Here is a 16,951-nt window from a genome sequence, read left to right on the forward strand (position 1 = left end):
CAGAGGCAGAGGGAGAAGCAAGCTCAATGCAGGGAACCCCATGTGGGAATCGATTCTGGGACTCCAGGATCAAGCCCTGGGCTGAAGGCAGCGGTATATGGCTGAGCTGCCCAGGCTGCCCCTGCTAACAGATTTTGTATCAAGAATTCAGAAAGGGCACAGCAGGAACAACTTTTTAACTGTATGATGTTGCTTGGGTCTCAGCTGGGAAAACTCAAGGCTGGAATTGACTTAACAGTTGCATGGTTGAATCATTTGAGGCTGTCACAGTACAATAGCCATAAATGGCTAATGAACAGTTAAAAAGAGGCTGGTCTGAATTTTGAAGACACGGTATGAAGAAACTAAAATATCCCCCAATTTTTTTTACATTATTACATGTCAAAATGATATTTTGGATATATAGGTTAGGTTAAATATATTAAAATGATTTAGAATGATTTTAATGTGTCTGCTATAAAATTTAGTTACATACATGACTCACATTTTGGGGTTCAAATTATATTTCTTTTGGTTACTACTGATCTGAAAGCCTGCTCACAAGTTTGGTGGTTGTTGCTTTTGGCTAGGATCTTAGGTAGGGCCTTCTGTATGGAGGGCACTCTGGCAAGGCAGATGAAGCTGAAGTAGGTGTGGACCAAAGCAGTCCTAGGGTTCTCTGTGCAGAGTATCCTGGCAGGACAGCTGAAGGTGAAGAGAATATAAGCTGGGGTGTCTTGGGGTGCTCAGCACAGGGGACACCTTGGTAGGGTAGCTGGAGCCAAGGCAGAATATGAGCCTAGGGTTCATGGGGTGCTACTTAGAGGGGGTACACTGGCATGGGTGGATGCCAGTGGATGGGACTGAAGTGGGTCTCTGGTTGGAGGTTTCCAGAGTACTCTGTGAAGGGAGTGCCTTAGCAGGGTGACTTATAAGTGGGAGTTTGTATCTTTTGACACCTATCACCCATTTAATCCCCCTTGTCATAGATTAATTTATTGTGGGTTTATTTTTTTTAATTAATTAATTAATTTATTTATGATAGTCACAGAGAGAGAGAGAGAGAGAGAGAGAGAGAGAGAGAGAGAGGCAGAGACACAGGCAGAGGGAGAAGCAGGCTCCATGCACCGGGAGCCTGACGTGGGATTCGATCCCGGGTCTCCAGGATCGCGCCCTGGGCCAAAGGCAGGCGCCAAACCACTGCGCCACCCAGGGATCCCTATTGTGGGTTTATTTCTGGGTTGTCATTTCTGTTCCATTGATCTGTGTGTCTCTTTTATGTCAATATATACTGTTGATTATGATAGCTTGTATTATAGTTTGAAATCAGGGAGTATGTTGCCTCCAGCTTTGTTTTTATCAAGATTTCCTTGGCTCTTTGGGGTCTCTTTTGTGGTTCAGTACAAATTTTAGGATTGTTCTATTTCTGTGAAAAATGCCATCAGAGTTTTGACAGGGATTTCATTGAACATGTAGATTGCTTTGAGTAGTGTGTACATTTTAACAATTTTAATTCTAACTATAAATTAACAATATTAATTCTTCCATCTATGAGCATGGAATATCTTTCTTTTATTTTTCTTATTTGATTTCTTTCATCAATGTCTTACAGTTTTTATTGTACACATTTTCCACCCCCTTTTTAAAGTTTATTTCTAGATATTTTATTATTATTATTATTATTTTTTATTTTATTATTTTTGATGCAATTGTAAATGGGATTGTTTTCTTAATTTTTCTTTCTGATAGTTTGTTTTTAGTGTACAGAAATGCAACAGATTTTGTATATTTTCTATCCTCAACTTGACTGAATTCATTTGTTTTAACAGTTTTTTGGTAATTCTTTGGGTTTTCTTTTTTTAGAGAGAGAGAGAGAGAGAGAGAATGTGTGCATGGTGGGGAAGGGGCAGAGGGAGAGAGAGAGAAAGTTTTAAGCAGGCTCCATGCCCAATGCAGAGCCCAACATAGGGCTGGATCTCACAACCCTAATATCATGACCTCACCTGAAATCAAGAATTGTATGTTTTGTTTTTGAAGAATTTTTAAAAAAATTTAAAAAAATTTAAAAAAATTTAAAAAAATTTAAAAAAATTTAAAAAAATTTAAAAAAATTTAAAAAAATTTAAAAAAATTTAAAAAAATTTAAAAAAATTTAAAAAAATTTAAAAAAATTTAAAAAAATTTAAAAAAATTTAAAAAAATTTAAAAAAATTTAAAAAAATTTAAAAAAATTTAAAAAAATTTAAAAAAATTTAAAAAAATTTAAAAAAATTTAAAAAAATTTAAAAAAATTTAAAAAAATTTAAAAAAATTTAAAAAAATTTAAAAAAATTTAAAAAAATTTAAAAAAATTTAAAAAAAATTAAAAAAAAAAACCTGAGGGGCACCTTGGTGGGTCAGGTTGTGATCTGACACTTCATACTCAGTGGGGAGTTTGCTTTAGATTCTCTCTCCTCTCCCTCTTTGCCTTCCCCTATGCACTTACTCTCTCTAAAATAAATAAATCTTTTTTTTAAAATTTAATTATGATAGTCACAGAGAGAGAGAGAGAGAGAGGAGAGAGAGAGAGAGAGAGGCAGAGACACAGGCAGAGGGAGAGAAGCAGGCTCCATGCACCGGGAGCCTGACGTGGGATTCGATCCCGGGTCTCCAGGATCGCGCCCTGGGCCAAAGGCAGGCGCCAAACCACTGCGCCACCCAGGGATCCCTATTGTGGGTTTATTTCTGGGTTGTCATTTCTGTTCCATTGATCTGTGTGTCTCTTTTATGTCAATATATACTGTTGATTATGATAGCTTGTATTATAGTTTGAAATCAGGGAGTATGTTGCCTCCAGCTTTGTTTTTATCAAGATTTCCTTGGCTCTTTGGGGTCTCTTTTGTGGTTCAGTACAAATTTTAGGATTGTTCTATTTCTGTGAAAAATGCCATCAGAGTTTTGACAGGGATTTCATTGAACATGTAGATTGCTTTGAGTAGTGTGTACATTTTAACAATATTAATTCTTCCATCTATGAGCATGGAATATCTTTCTTTTATTTTTCTTATTTGATTTCTTTCATCAATGTCTTACAGTTTTTATTGTACACATTTTCCACCCCCTTTTTAAAGTTTATTTCTAGATATTTTATTATTATTATTATTATTTTTTATTTTATTATTTTTGATGCAATTGTAAATGGGATTGTTTTCTTAATTTTTCTTTCTGATAGTTTGTTTTTAGTGTACAGAAATGCAACAGATTTTGTATATTTTCTATCCTCAACTTGACTGAATTCATTTGTTTTAACAGTTTTTTGGTAATTCTTTGGGTTTTCTTTTTTTAGAGAGAGAGAGAGAGAGAGAGAGAGAATGTGTGCATGGTGGGGAAGGGGCAGAGGGAGAGAGAGAGAAAGTTTTAAGCAGGCTCCATGCCCAATGCAGAGCCCAACATAGGGCTGGATCTCACAACCCTAATATCATGACCTCACCTGAAATCAAGAATTGTATGTTTTGTTTTTGAAGAATTTATTTATCCATGAGAGACACAGAGAGAGGGGCAGAGACATAGGCAGAGGGAGAAGCAGGCTCCCTGAGGGGAGCCTGATGTGGGACTTGATCCCAGAACCTCAGGATCATGATCTGAGCCAAAGGCAGATAGATGGTCAACCACTGAGCCACCCAGGTGTCCCAAGAGCTATATGTTTAACTGACTGAACCACCTGGGTACTCCTGGGTCTTCTATATATAAAGATCATGTCATCTGCAAATAGTGACAGTTTTGCTTTTTCCTTTCTAATTTGAAATAAAATGCCTTTTATTTCTTTGTCTTGCCTAATTGCTCTGGCTGGGATTTTCATTACTACATTGAATAAAAGTGGGGATGGTGGGCATCCTTGTCTTATTTCTGATCTTAGAGGAAAGGCTTTCATCTTTTTACCCTTGAGTATGATACTGGCCATGGACTTGTCATATATGGTCTTTATTATGTTGAGGTGTGTTTCCTCTTATCTACTTTGTTGAGAATTTTTATTATGAACAGATATTGAATTTTGTCAAATGTTTTTCTGTATTGAGATGATCATAGGATTTTTATCTTTCCTTTGGTTAATGTGGTGTGTCACACTGATAATTTGTGGGTGTCGAACCATCCTTGCATCCCTGGAATAAATCCCCTCCGTCATGGTGTATGATCTTTTAATGTATTGGTGAATTCAGTTTATGAATATATTGTTGAGGATTTTTGTATCTTTGTTCAGCAGGTATATTGACCTATAGTTTAGTTTTCTTGTGGTTTCCTTATCTGATTTGGTATCAAGGTAATGCTTACTTCATAAAATGAGTTTGGAAGTGTTCCTTTTTTAATTTTTGAAAAGTTTAAGAAAGGCTTGTAGTTATCCTTTAAATGCTTGGTAAAATTCACCAGTGTACCATCTAATCCTGGACTTTTGTTTGTCAAGAGGTTTTTGATTACTGATTTAATCTCTAGTAATCAGTTTGTTCAGATTTTCTGTTTCTTTTTTAAAAATTTTTATTTATTTATGATAGTCACAGAGAGAGAGAGAGAGAGAGAGAGAGAGAGAGAGAGAGAGAGAGGCAGAGACACAGGCAGAGGGAGAAGCAGGCTCCATGCACTGGGAGCCCGACGTGGGATTCGATCCCGGGTCTCCAGGATTGCGCCCTGGGCCAAAGGCAGGTGCCAAACCGCTGCGCCACCCAGGGATCCCTGATTTTCTGTTTCTTCACGATTCAGCCTTGGTGATTGTGTATTTCTAGAAATTTATCCATTCTTCTAAGCTGTCCAATTTGTTGGCCTATAATTATTCATAGTAGATCTCTGTGATCCTTTGCATTTTTGTGGTATCAGTTATAATGTCTCCTCCTTCATTTCTGATTTTGAATCCTCTTATCTTTTTCTCTTGGTGAGTTTTGCTCACCAAGGTTTGTCAGTTTTGTTTATCTTTTTAAAGAACAAACTTTTAGTTTCCTTTATCTTTTCTATTATCTTTTTAGTCTCAATGTTATTTATTTCTCCTCTGATGTTTATTATGTCCTTTCTTCTACTGACTTTGGGCTTTGTTTGTTCTTTTTCTAGTTCCTTCATGTGTAAAGTTAGATTGTTTATTTGAGATCATTTTTTCCCTGATGTAGACATTTGTTGCTATGAGCTTCTCTCATAGAACTGCTTTGGCTGCACCCCATAAGTTTTGGTATGTTCTATTTTCATTTATATTTGCCATAAGGTATTTTTAAAATTTCCCTTCTGACTTCTTCTTTGACTAATTGGTTGTTCAGTTTCATCTTCACATATTTGTGAATTTTCTTTTTGTAATTGATTTCTAGTTTCATGCCATTGTGATTGGAAAAGATCTTGATATGATTTCAGTCTTAAACTTATTAAGGTTTGCTTTGTGACCGAATATATGATCTATTCTAAAGAATGTTCCACATGTGAGACGAATGTGTTCTATTGCTTTTAGATGGAATGCTCTGTATATATCTGTCATAGTCTTATATATGTTATATATCTGTTAAATCCATCTGGTCTAACATGTTTAAAGCCATATTTCCTTACTGATTTTGTCTGTATCATCTAAGTGGGATATTAAAGTCCCCTATTATTGCATTGTTGTCTGTTTCTCCCTTTATTTCTGTTAACACTGCTTTATATATTTATTTAGGCACTCCTATATTGGATGCATAAATATTTACAGATGTTTTACCCTCTTGTTGGATTGACCCCTTTATCATTATTTATCACCCCTTTCTTTGTTTCTGATTTTAGTATTTGTTTTAAAGTTTATTTTGTCTAAGTATAGCTACTCCAGCTTTCATTTGATTTTCATTTGCATGAAATATTTTTTCCATCTTCTCATTTTCAGTTTGTGTTTGTCCTTACATCTGGAGTATCTTGTAGGCAGTATAGATATGGGTCTTTTTTTTTTCAAGATTGGTTGATTGATTTATAGAGAGAGGGTGTGTGTATGCAGGTGTGTGAGCTGAGGGGAGGGGCAGAGGAAGAGACTCTCAAGCAGACTCCTCATTAAGTGTGAAGTCTGACATGGGCTGGATCCCATGACCCATGATATGACCTAAGCTGAAACCAAGAGTCGGACATTCAACTGACTGAGCCACCCAGGCACCCTGGGTCTTTTTTTTTTTTTTTTTAAGATTTTATTTATTTATTTATGAGAGACACACAGAAGGAGACATATAGGCAGAGGGAGAAGCAGGCTCCCCTAAGGGAGCCTGATGTGGGACTTGATCCTAGACCCTGGTATCACGTCCTGAGCCAAAGGCAGATGCTCAACCACTGAGCCACCCAGGCATCCCTAGGTCTTGTTTTTTAACCATTCAGCCTCTCTATATCTTTTGGTTAGATAATTTAGTCCATTTATACCTAAAGTAATTTGATAGGGATGTACATACTGCTATTTTGTTAATTGTTTTCTGCTGTTTTGTAGTTCCTCTATTCCTATCTTCCATTGCTTTCTTCTTTATGATTTATTTTCTTCGGTGGTATGTTAGATTTCTTTTTCTGAAGCTTGCATGTAACAATTTGTAATAGTCTTTTAAGTTGGTAAGTTAAATTTGAATATATTCTAAAACTCTGGATTTTACTCATTCCCCACGTTTTATTTTTGATGTCTCATTTTATACTTTTTTGTGTATCCCTTAACTAATTATTATAGTTATAATTATTATAGTTATTCTTACTACTTTTGTCTATTAACCTTCATAATTGCTTCATAATTGATTAATCTACCACATTTACAACATTAGATTTTTCTAGATTTTACTATGTGTTTATTTACCTTATCAGTGAGATTTATAATTTCATATGTTTTCCTGCTACTAATTAGTGTCCCTTTTTTTTCAGCTTAAAGAAGTCCCTTTAACATTTCTTGTAAGGCTGGTCTAGTAATAATGAACTCCTTTAGCTTTTGCTTGTCTGGAAAACTCTTTTTTTTTTTTTTTTTTTGGTCTGAAAAACTATCCTGCAGGATAAAGAAGGACTTTTTTTTTCTTTTGCTGGTACCATAGTCTTGGTTGGCAGTTTTTTTTTCTTTCAGCACTTTGAATATATAAGCCACTTTCTTTGACATACAAAGTTTCTGCTGATACCTTTATGGGGGGGGGGGTTCCCTGCACGTAAGATGTTGTTTTTGTCTTTTTGCTTTTAGGATTCTTTCCTTGTCTTTTATTTTTGACCCTTTAATTATAAAGCATTTTGTTGTCTTTTGGGGTTCATTTTATTTGGAACTCTGGGATTCCTGGATATGTTCTGGATATGTTACCTTCCCTAGATTAAGGAAGTTTCTAGACATTTCTTCTTCCAGTAAATTGCCTATTTTTGTTCTCCTTGTAGAACCCCTATAATGTGAATGTTGGTCCACATGATGTTGTCCCATAAGTCCCTTAAGGTACTTTCACTGTTTTTTATTCTTCTTTTTTTGATGCTTTGACTGGGTAAGTTCTACTGCCCTGTTTTCAAGTTCACTGAGTCTTTCTTCTGCTTCATTATTTAACCCCTCTACAATATTTTTCTTTTTAAAAAAGATTTTATTTATTTATGAGAGAGAGAGAGAGAGAGAGAGAAATTGAGAGAGGCAGAGACACAGGCAGAGGGAGAAGCAGGCTCCTTGCAGGGAGTCTGATACAGGACTTGATCCCAGAACCCTGGGATCATGCCCTGAGCCAAAGGTAGACACTCAACTGCTGAGCCACCCAGTCGTCCTTCTACAATATTTCTCGATTCACTTCTTGTATTCTTCATCTCTATGACTTCTATTTGGTTCCTTCTTATATTATCTGTACCTTTTTTGAAGTTCTCACTGTGTTCATGCGTTCTCCCAAGTTCAGTGAGTATCTGTATGGCCATTATTTTGAACTCCCTATCAGGTAACTCACTTATCACCATTTCATTAAGGACTTTTCCCCCGAAGGGAAAAAGAATACTGCCCTTCAGGCCACATCTATGAAGTATTTATCTTGTTCTTTCATTTGGAACATATTCCCCTATTTCTTCATTTTCCTTCTTTATGTGTTGGTTTTTATGTGCTGGATAAAATAGTCACCTTTACCAGTCTTGATGAAGTAGACTTGTGTAGTAGATGAGCCTTATGCAAACCTTGCCCTAACTCTTGGTTACCTCTCAAGCCTTCATGATTGGCCAAGCAGCTTATTTTATTTTAGTGCCTCCTACTAGCAGAGGATGTGCTAAGACCTGTCAGTGTCCCAAAGGGTAGGATATCAAGCAGCACTTAGGTTCAGCTCAGGCAGTAGCTTCTAACTTTTGCAAATATACATAGTCCTATGGGACCACAAGTGTAAGTCCCACTGGTCACCAAAGCTAGATGTTCTAGAAGTGTCCCCTGGGTTTCAGGCAGTCACTTATATTTAGGTGCCAGGTGAGTATACAAGTTTCCTTCTGGGAGATACCAGGGATCTGGAGTGAGGCAGAGAGCATGAACATGGCATCCACTAGCACCCATCTCTTAGTGTATCTCAGTAGGCACTTAGTTGTGTGCAAAACCAAAAGCCTGCCCCTCAGGCTGATGTTCCAGGACAAGCAAATAGATCTCTTTCCCAGAAAGACTAGGGGGGTGTTTCAATTTCCTCTCTGCACAGTGCCTTAGGGTTGGTGGCCAGCCAAGAACTGTCTCTTTGTTTGTAACAATCCCCTGGGTTACAAGAATACAAGCCCTATTGGCCACTAGAGAAAGACAATTCAAGGGGTGTCCTCTGGGTTGTACCCATAAAACCCAGCATACCAGAGACATGCTTTCTCTGGGAAATACTGGTGCTATGGAGCACAGCAGAGGGAGAATGAAGATAATGACTGCCCTCTGAGGTCTCTGGAGAGAATTATAGTGTGCCCTTACCTATATGTTTAATTAGAATACTGCCCTTCAGGCCACATCTATGAAGATAAGCTAATAGGGCTCTTTCATAGAGAGACTGAGTGCCTTGGTCTGTTGTCTCTTGTTGTGCCCTGAGGGTGGGAGCCAGTGAACTTATTTCTCCATTGGTTACAGTCCTTTGGACCCATGAGCATAAGCCCCACTGGCTACCAGAGCCAGGCAACTAGAGTTGTCCACCTGGGCCACAGCTGCAATAATTGGTATGCCAGAGGAAGCTATAAGCTCTTTTCTGGGAGACACCAGTGGGCTGAAGTGAGGCAGAGGGAGAATGGAAAGATGGTGCCAGCCACTTTCCATACCTGGAAATGCAAGGCCCCTAGGTGTGTGTTAAATTAGATGCCTGTGCCTCAGGCCATCACTTTAAGAAAATAAGGTTCTTTCACCGGAAATCTGAATGCTTCTGGATTGGCTGCTTCCATGCTGGTCCCGGGGAAAAGTCTAAACGTGAGAGCCCTTTAAGAGCTGTTTTTCAGTTCACTCTAGTCTTGCCTTGTGGGTCTCCTGAATGTGAGTCCTGTTGGTTTTCAAAGCCAGATGTTTTGGGGACACATGTCTCAAGTCTTAAAAGTTGGAGTACCCAGTTTGGGGCTCAAAGTCTTTGCTCCTCAGAAAGAAGCTGCGGTTGTGGGTTCCCTCCTGAATGTGGGTTGCTGCACCAAGGGTAGGATTTACGGCAATTGTCTCCACTTCTCCTACCAGCTTCAGTGTGTTTTTTCTTATTTGTGTTATCTGTTGGAGTCACTCAGTGAGTTTCTAGTTGTTTTTTTTTTTTTCCCCCCCAGAGGAAATTGTTTCATAGGTAGCTGTAGATTAGGTTTATGTGTGAAGAGGTAAATCCAGGATCTTCCTACATTGTCCTCTTAATCTGGTATTCTCTTTTGTTATTACTGTAATAGAAGCAGCCAGCAATCTTTAAAGAAATTTAATAACATATGTATAAAGAGAACATTTTAGGGGCACCTGGGTGGCTCAGTGGTTGAATGTCTGCCTTTGGCTCAGAGTGTGATCCTGGGGTCCTGGGATTGAGTCCCACATCAGGATCTCCACAGGGAGCCTGCTTTTCCCTCTGCCTGCATCTGCTTCTCTGTGTCTCTCATGAATAAATAAAATCTTAAAAAAAGAACATTATAAAAGATCTTTTATATTTTCTAATCTATTTACTCTTTATTTACTCATTTCTTTTCTGCAGAACCAGGATTCTAAGATGTCTATATATAGATATGTGTGTACTTAATGCAGAAACTTTTCACACCTTTAGAGCTCTTCAGATCTATTCTTGGAAGTCATGTGCCATTAGTTGTTTTTTTTTTTTTGTGTGTGTGTGTGTGTGTGTGTGTGTGTCTGAAGCAGTCACAAGCTTACCCAGATTCAAGTAGAGGTGAAAAAGACCTCCATCTCTTCATGAGATTAGTGTTGAAGAATTTATGGGAAATGTTTTTAAACTGCCTCATTGTTACTGAGTATCTATCTATCCAATAAATTTCTTACAGTGCAGGATTGCTGGAGACCAGCATTTACTTTTTCATATTGTAACTTGTATCTGGGTTAATTAATCTATACTTTGCCTTCTGTTTTGTCAAAAGAAATGTTTACTTTTAAATCTTGTTTTCTGATGAATTATGAATCATAATTTCCTGTTTTGGTTTAATCAGTAAGTAAATCTCAAGTTGTTCTTCCAGATTTTTCCTTTTCTTTTCACAGTATCTTATCCTTTTAGAAAATGTTCTATTATTGCTGTATAATAAATAATCTAAATATTTAGTGGTATAAAACCATAACTTTTGATTTCTCTAATGATTTTGTCTGTTAGGAATTTGGGAAGGCTTACTTAGGGCTCTCATACAGTTTTGGTCAGATGTCATATGGGGCTCCAGTCACCTGAAGGTTGCACTTGGCTGGACATCTACAATAACTCACTCACATGGCTAGTAGTTGATGCTGCCTGTCTGTGGGGAGCTCAGCTGAAGTTGTCAACTGGAGCATGTATATGCAGCTTGTCCATCATAGTGGCCTTAAGATAGACTTTTTACATGGCAGCTGGTTTTCTTCAGAGTATGTGTCTCAAGAGAATCATGCAGAAACTTTCACACCTTTAAAGAGCTCTTCAGACCTATTCTTGGAAATCATGTAGCATCAGTTGTTTTTTGTGCTTGAAGCAGTCACAACCCTACCCAAACTCAAGGGGAGGTGACAGACCCCCCATCTCTTCATGAGTTAAGTGTTAAAGAACTTGTGTGCAGTATTTTTAAGCTGCCTTATTGTTACTGAAGTATGCTTTACAGAAAAAAAAAAGTGCAGACTGTAGATATTGAGCTTAGTGAATCTTGATAATTGTACAGACCCAAGCATCCACCACCTGAAATAAGGTATAGAGAATGTTTTCACTCTATAAAGTTGCTTTGTGCCATTCTCAAGTCCTTACCCAGTTTCTTCCTCCCATAGTTGGCCACTAGCTGAATCTATTAGTTCTATTCTATTAATTAGTTTTTCCTGGTGTGTGTATTTGTGTTCTTTCATTCAACATAAAGCTTTGAGATTCTCCCATATTATTTCATGTATCATTTGTTATTTTTTTACTGTTGAGTCCTATTTCATTATATGAACATACTATAATATACTACTTTATGTATTGTTGGATATTGGGTTTTGTCCAGTTTATGACTATTATGAATTGGGATGATATGAACATTCTTGTATACATCTTCAAATGGTATCAGGGTATCTTCGGGGCCAATATTATATTACTATTCAAAGCCATAGTATTTCTAAAGCATTTCTGTGTCCAAAGACCTTTGATATAATTTACCTCTCTAGATGATAAAGATTTGCTATCAAGTGTTTTGGGATGAATATCTTCCCAGAGGTCTTGAATCCAATACAAGATTGATTTGGATATGTAAAGAGAAGACTTTGGATTCATAAGAGCTGATCTATTTAATGGTGTCAACTTACAAATTTAAAATTTATATGTTATACACAGAACAATCTCCCAAGTATGCACTAGATTAATGGAGGTACTTTGGGAACTTAGGTCAAAATAAACTGACAAATTATGAAACATATGTGATAATGATAATAAACAAGACATTTATTTTTCATACTTATTTGGGGGGAAAGGGAAAAGTCAGTTTGCCCTACCCAATCATGGTCTTTGTGAAAGAGTCTCCATTCATTCCATAGAATTGGATAGGTTGCTTGATCTGAGGATTTTGTACTTTTAATTCATAAAGAAAACTTCCTTTGAAGAGAGTGGTCAAAGGGTGAGTCTTTGTGAGCAGCTTCGCTGGTGCACGGCCAGACTCCCTCTTTGAGTGAAGCTTTTCCCACACTGGCCACACAGATAGGGTGTCTCTCCTGTGTGGATTTTGCCATGCAGGATACAATTGCCCCTGGTGTGGAAACTCTTCCTGCACTGTGTGCAGGCATAGGGTTTCAGGCCTGTGTGGACTCTGATGTGAACAATTAAGCTTCCTTTCTGACTGAAGGCTTTTCCACACTGATCACATCTATAGGGCTTTTCACCACTGTGAACTCTTCTATGAACAGCAAGGTTACTTTGATTTCTGAAGCTTCTCTGACAAATAGCACATTCATAGGGTTTCTGTCCAGTGTGGAGTCTTTCATGAACGGCCAGACTACCTCGTTGACTAAAGCTTTTCCCACACTCCTTGCACTGATAGGGCTTTTCTCCTGTGTGTATTCGCTGATGTGTAACAAGATTGCCTTTGGCCCTGAAGCTTTTTCCACAATGGGTACACTCAAAGGGTTTTTGACCAGTGTGGATTCTCTCATGCAAGGTTAGACTACCTTTTTGCCTGAAGGATTTTCCACATTCCTGACACTCATAGACCCTCTGTCTCACTCCAGGTGAATCTTCCTGTAGTGTCTTAGAATCTGGGGATTTTTGTTCCAGCTTCTCTCTTCTGAAAGAATTCTGGAAATCCCAGCTTGAGGATCCTGTGGCCTCAGAGTGATCATATTTGTGGTGGGCTTCTGTCATCACATCTGGTAAAATGAGAGGGAAGTCATGTAAGATGCACCAATATGCTGAGAAGAATAGGGAAAAAAGAAACAATGCTTTGAATGCTTATTATGTGCCAGACATTATACTATGAATTTTGCATAGATAATTTAATCCTGAAAACAATCCTATGAGAGTGCTACAGCTAAAGAAATGAAAGCATAGGGAGGTTGTCACAGATCTTGCAACTAGTTAAGTGTAGAGTTGATATTCAAATGCAGGCATGATCCACAGTAGTATTCTGCCTCTAAATTTAGTTTAATTTAGCCTCCCAAAGAATCTGGTAAGGTAGACATGATTATCTCCATTTTGTAGATAAGAAAACAGGCTCAGAAAAATTAAGAAAACTACATAGGATCAATTAGAGCCCCATACTCAAGTTTTATCTGACTCCAAAACAGGTATGGATCCAGGTTGTGTAGGGCTGAAAGCTTTAAAATTTTGGAGGCATTATATTAAGAAAAACTGTAAAATTAGATACTGGGGCCTGAAGAGACCAATACATGAGAAATCTATCTCTGCACCAATCTGTTGTCCTGACAAGTAAGCACCATGACATCAGAAAATATGTATCAGAATCTTTGATACATTACATCTATTATCTCTAGTCCCAGTAACCCTGCAAGGTTACTTCGCTGTGTGGACTCTGATGTGAACCATCAGTTTATTGTCCCATTTTACAGATGAAGAGCCTGGAGCTAAAGGAAGTTAAATAATTTGTCTGATATCTTAGATCAAAGTAGGAAAATTATAGAATCTGATCCAAGGAAATGTCCCCCTTAATATCCATGCTATTTCAGTCTACTAAGCTACAGTGGAACTGAAATCAATTTTGGCTTGGAAGTTATTCTCAAATATTTCCTATGCAGATGCCGACAGTGTTTTCCATACTGCTCTACATCTAAGTCTCTTACTGCACTTTATTATGGGTCCATTTATCACTATTAACAGTTTTCTTGGAGTCATCTTAGGAAGATTTTCTCCTTGTTCTCTTGCCTTACCCCTTATTCAGTGATTGTGCGGAGATATAAAGCTGCTTATTCATTTTTTCAGAGACTACCTCAAAACTACCTCCATATCAAGATCATTTTCTTGCTATTTCTAATGTTATTTCTAATTCTGGCTTGCAGGCCTTCCCTGTAGCCCCCAGGAATAGTTAACTCCTCTAAAGGAATGTCTCCTCTACTTCCTCAGCCTGCTGACCAGTGCTTGAGTACAGGAACACTGAATATTGTCATTTGAGGTCATCTCAGCAATCAACCGACTCACTCACTGAAAAATGCTACATTCTGAGCATATCTTCCATGACAATCCAGCAGGGTAGCTGTTGGAAATCCAAACATGTCCACGCCTGCTGTATGACCTTGATCACCACCTCTTCATATGGTTCTTCCATGGGCTATTCTTGAACACCTGAAAAGGAAAAAACAAACAAAAAACAGAACAACAAAAATAACAGATAAGGGCAGGAGAATTAATAGGTGAGAAGCATAAAGTCAACAGGAGCTGCAGTTTGGGGTAGGAGTAAATGGAGGAAATCTGGATTGGCGTGATGTAATCACTTATAATGTAACTGCAAAGTTGGCCAAAAAGTACCATGACCACACATAAATGAGTCACAGTGGAAACATGAGGTGGGGAAGCAGAAAACATATATATCTCTTCCTGCCAATCCCAAGATAATGGTCACTCTTGTTTGTACTTTAGCCTTGGCATGTGATTGGGATTTCCCACTTTCTTCCCCCACCTAACCACCTACTCTTTCATCCTTCAAGCCTTGAAAGGGATTCAGCATCTAAAAAAAAACATTTCAGCCTTCATGATTTGTTCTAAGATGAAAATGGCTCTAGCTCTCCCCTCCAGTTCCCCCTAAGTTATAAGGACAAAGCAAGAGATCTCATATGTTTACCTTTTAACATTATTTAGGAGATTCCAGATCCAGATCCACCCCTCTTCTATTCTTCAAGATATGAGAATACCAATTCTAAGTGTAAATACTTGTCAATTCTTGGAAGAGGAAGACCTACTTTAGACTCTCAAAACCAAGCCCAAGGCACTCCAACTAGGATAAATAACCTGCCCAAATTCTCAGAGCCAATAAGGAGTCCAGGGTGGACAAAGGATCAAATTCAAGACTTTCGAGATCCAAAGTCTACGCCTTTACACTAGACAGGTCTCTAGTTTCACTAAAGAGCTGGTGAGAACTTTTATAAAATGGAACAGAATATAACAGTGCTTGACCAGATTTTACTACTCTTCAAGATCCTAGGAATCCTCTTGCTCCATATTATCTATCTTTTTTTTCCCCCTTACTTTATGACCCAAATTACTAAATCTGTACTTTATGCAGTGGTTCACTGCATATTCCCTCCAATATATCTCGTCAAAATGCCGGCCTCCTGATTTACTGAAATAGTAAATAATTACAAATAATTACAATTCTTGTTTTGTTAACCTGAGCACCTGGTCTTGACAACTATATATTATGCTACATTTGTTTTGACTGGAGAAGCATTTTAAAGTTGTATTTGGAGGCCTCAGCTCCAATTTGGAGTAGAAACTAAAAAGGAATCTTTTATGAGGGTACCAGAATGCTATAGGACATTCATTTGCTAGTTCAGGGTGTTACAGCTCAACAACTGCATATCCATCAAGAGTCCCTGGAAAGTGCACAAAACCTGGTGCCTCAGGTTGGACTCTGTCCCTGGGAAATCCAGCAACTAGTTTGGTCAGAACTAGTGGGTAGAATTTATAGCTCTGCCTCTCCACATGCTATGAGATCTTCCAACAAGTAAAAGCTCAGCTGTGTCTCAGGAACTGCCTTGGTTAATAAAGGGAGATTATTTTATTTTTCTCCCTAGGTCACAAATCTGAGGAAATAATCTCCTGAAGATTTTGGAGAAGTGGCTTTATTAATAGAAAATTGCTTTTCCTACCAGAAAGGTTATTTATCCTTTGTAAAGATTCAGAATTAGGCCGTAAGAGCCTTGGATTCTTGTCTTGACTTCTCCCCTACCCCCATACAGCCTTGGACAAGTAACCAAACAGCCCTGGCTCTATTTCCTCAGGAACTAAACAGGTTAACAACACTGTCATATCAGGTAACTCTTGGGAGAATCAAAGAACCAAATGTGAAGGATCTCTGATAGGACCTACAGACTGAAGGCCTAAAGCTGAGTGTCCTCAGGAGAGCCCTAGCAGAGGAGGTAAACTTTGCTGTCTCTGGAACCTCTTGGGCGACAGTCTCAGGTTTAGGAGATGAGGGTAGGGGTGATTCACATCTGAATCCATTCTCCACCCTGACAAATGTCTTCTCTCCCATCCCCGTCCCTGGAGAGGCAGCATTTTCCCCAGGCCGTGAGGTCAAATCCTCACTGCAGGCCCCTGCGCACACCTGCCTGTGGCCTCCCCCTCCCGCGTCTCCAGGGTGCGGGGCCTTCACCCATGCTCTGTCCTGCGGAGCGGCGGTCGGGTGGCCCCTGCTCCCGCGGGCACACCCTCCCCTCCCGCCTCAGGACCCCCGGCCCGCCCTGCGTGCTGGACCCTTCTCCGCGGGCCGCACGCCTCTCCCCTCGCGGGTGGCCTCCCTCGGGGTTCAGGCCGCCCGGCCTGCTCGGGGCCGCGTAGGGCCCGGGGGCGACGGCCCGCCCACGCGGCCCCGCCTTGCCGGGGCGCACTGACCCGGCCCGCGGCCTCACTCACCGCAGCGGCGCGCGCCCGCAGACAGACAAAGGCCAGCGCCGAGCCCACCGCAGCGCCGGCGCGAGCGGACCGAACTACAACTCCCAGGAGGCTGCGCGCGAGCCCGCCCGCCGGGTCCCGGGCCTTGGGCGTCCCGGCGTCTCGGAGCACTGTGGGAAACGTAGTCCGGCGGCGCGCCCTGCCGCTGGGGCTCGGAAGGTCGCGACGGGGCGGGGCCCTCAGGCAGGTCCCCTTGGGCCTCTGGGCAGAGGCGTCTGATCTACCTACCTAGTTCCGAGAGTGAGGGCGCTACGCAGCGGCTCAGTTTAGCTATGCCTGGCTTAGCAGTCTAGGAAAGCAGTCAGCTG

The 16,951-nt window shown here is 39.6% G+C and overlaps 1 protein-coding gene across 3 annotated transcripts; it reads right to left on the reverse strand.

Moving 5' to 3' along the window:
* Positions 1–11,948: 11,948 nt before the first annotated feature.
* On the reverse strand, positions 11,949–16,730 carry ZNF32 (zinc finger protein 32). Of its 3 annotated transcripts, none has more exons than XM_041743825.1 (3): positions 16,605–16,730; positions 14,176–14,315; positions 11,949–12,886 (listed from the first exon to the last, which is right to left on the reverse strand). In XM_041743825.1, the coding sequence occupies exons 2-3, from the start codon at positions 14,243–14,245 to the stop codon at positions 12,135–12,137; spliced, it is 822 nt and encodes a 273-aa protein (XP_041599759.1). In that variant the 5' UTR covers positions 14,246–14,315; positions 16,605–16,730; the 3' UTR covers positions 11,949–12,134. The 3 variants fall into 3 exon arrangements, with proteins under 3 accessions (XP_041599759.1, XP_041599758.1, XP_041599760.1); XM_041743824.1 differs by having other exon boundaries at positions 11,949–12,928; XM_041743826.1 differs by lacking the exon at positions 16,605–16,730 and having other exon boundaries at positions 14,172–14,307.
* Between the last annotated feature and the right edge of the window lie 221 nt (positions 16,731–16,951).

The sequence above is a fragment of the Vulpes lagopus genome, chromosome 2 (genome assembly GCF_018345385.1).
Source record: "Vulpes lagopus strain Blue_001 chromosome 2, ASM1834538v1, whole genome shotgun sequence".
Lineage (NCBI taxonomy): Eukaryota > Metazoa > Chordata > Mammalia > Carnivora > Canidae > Vulpes > Vulpes lagopus.

Coding starts and splice junctions, on each gene's coding strand:
- ZNF32 (XM_041743824.1), bottom strand. CDS start 14,245: ATGTTTGGATTTCCAACAGCTACCCTGCTGGATTGTCATGGAAGATAT. Junction 12,929..14,175: donor TCAGAATGTAGCATTTTTCA/GTGAGTGAGTCG, acceptor TATTCTTCTCAG/CATATTGGTGCATCTTACAT.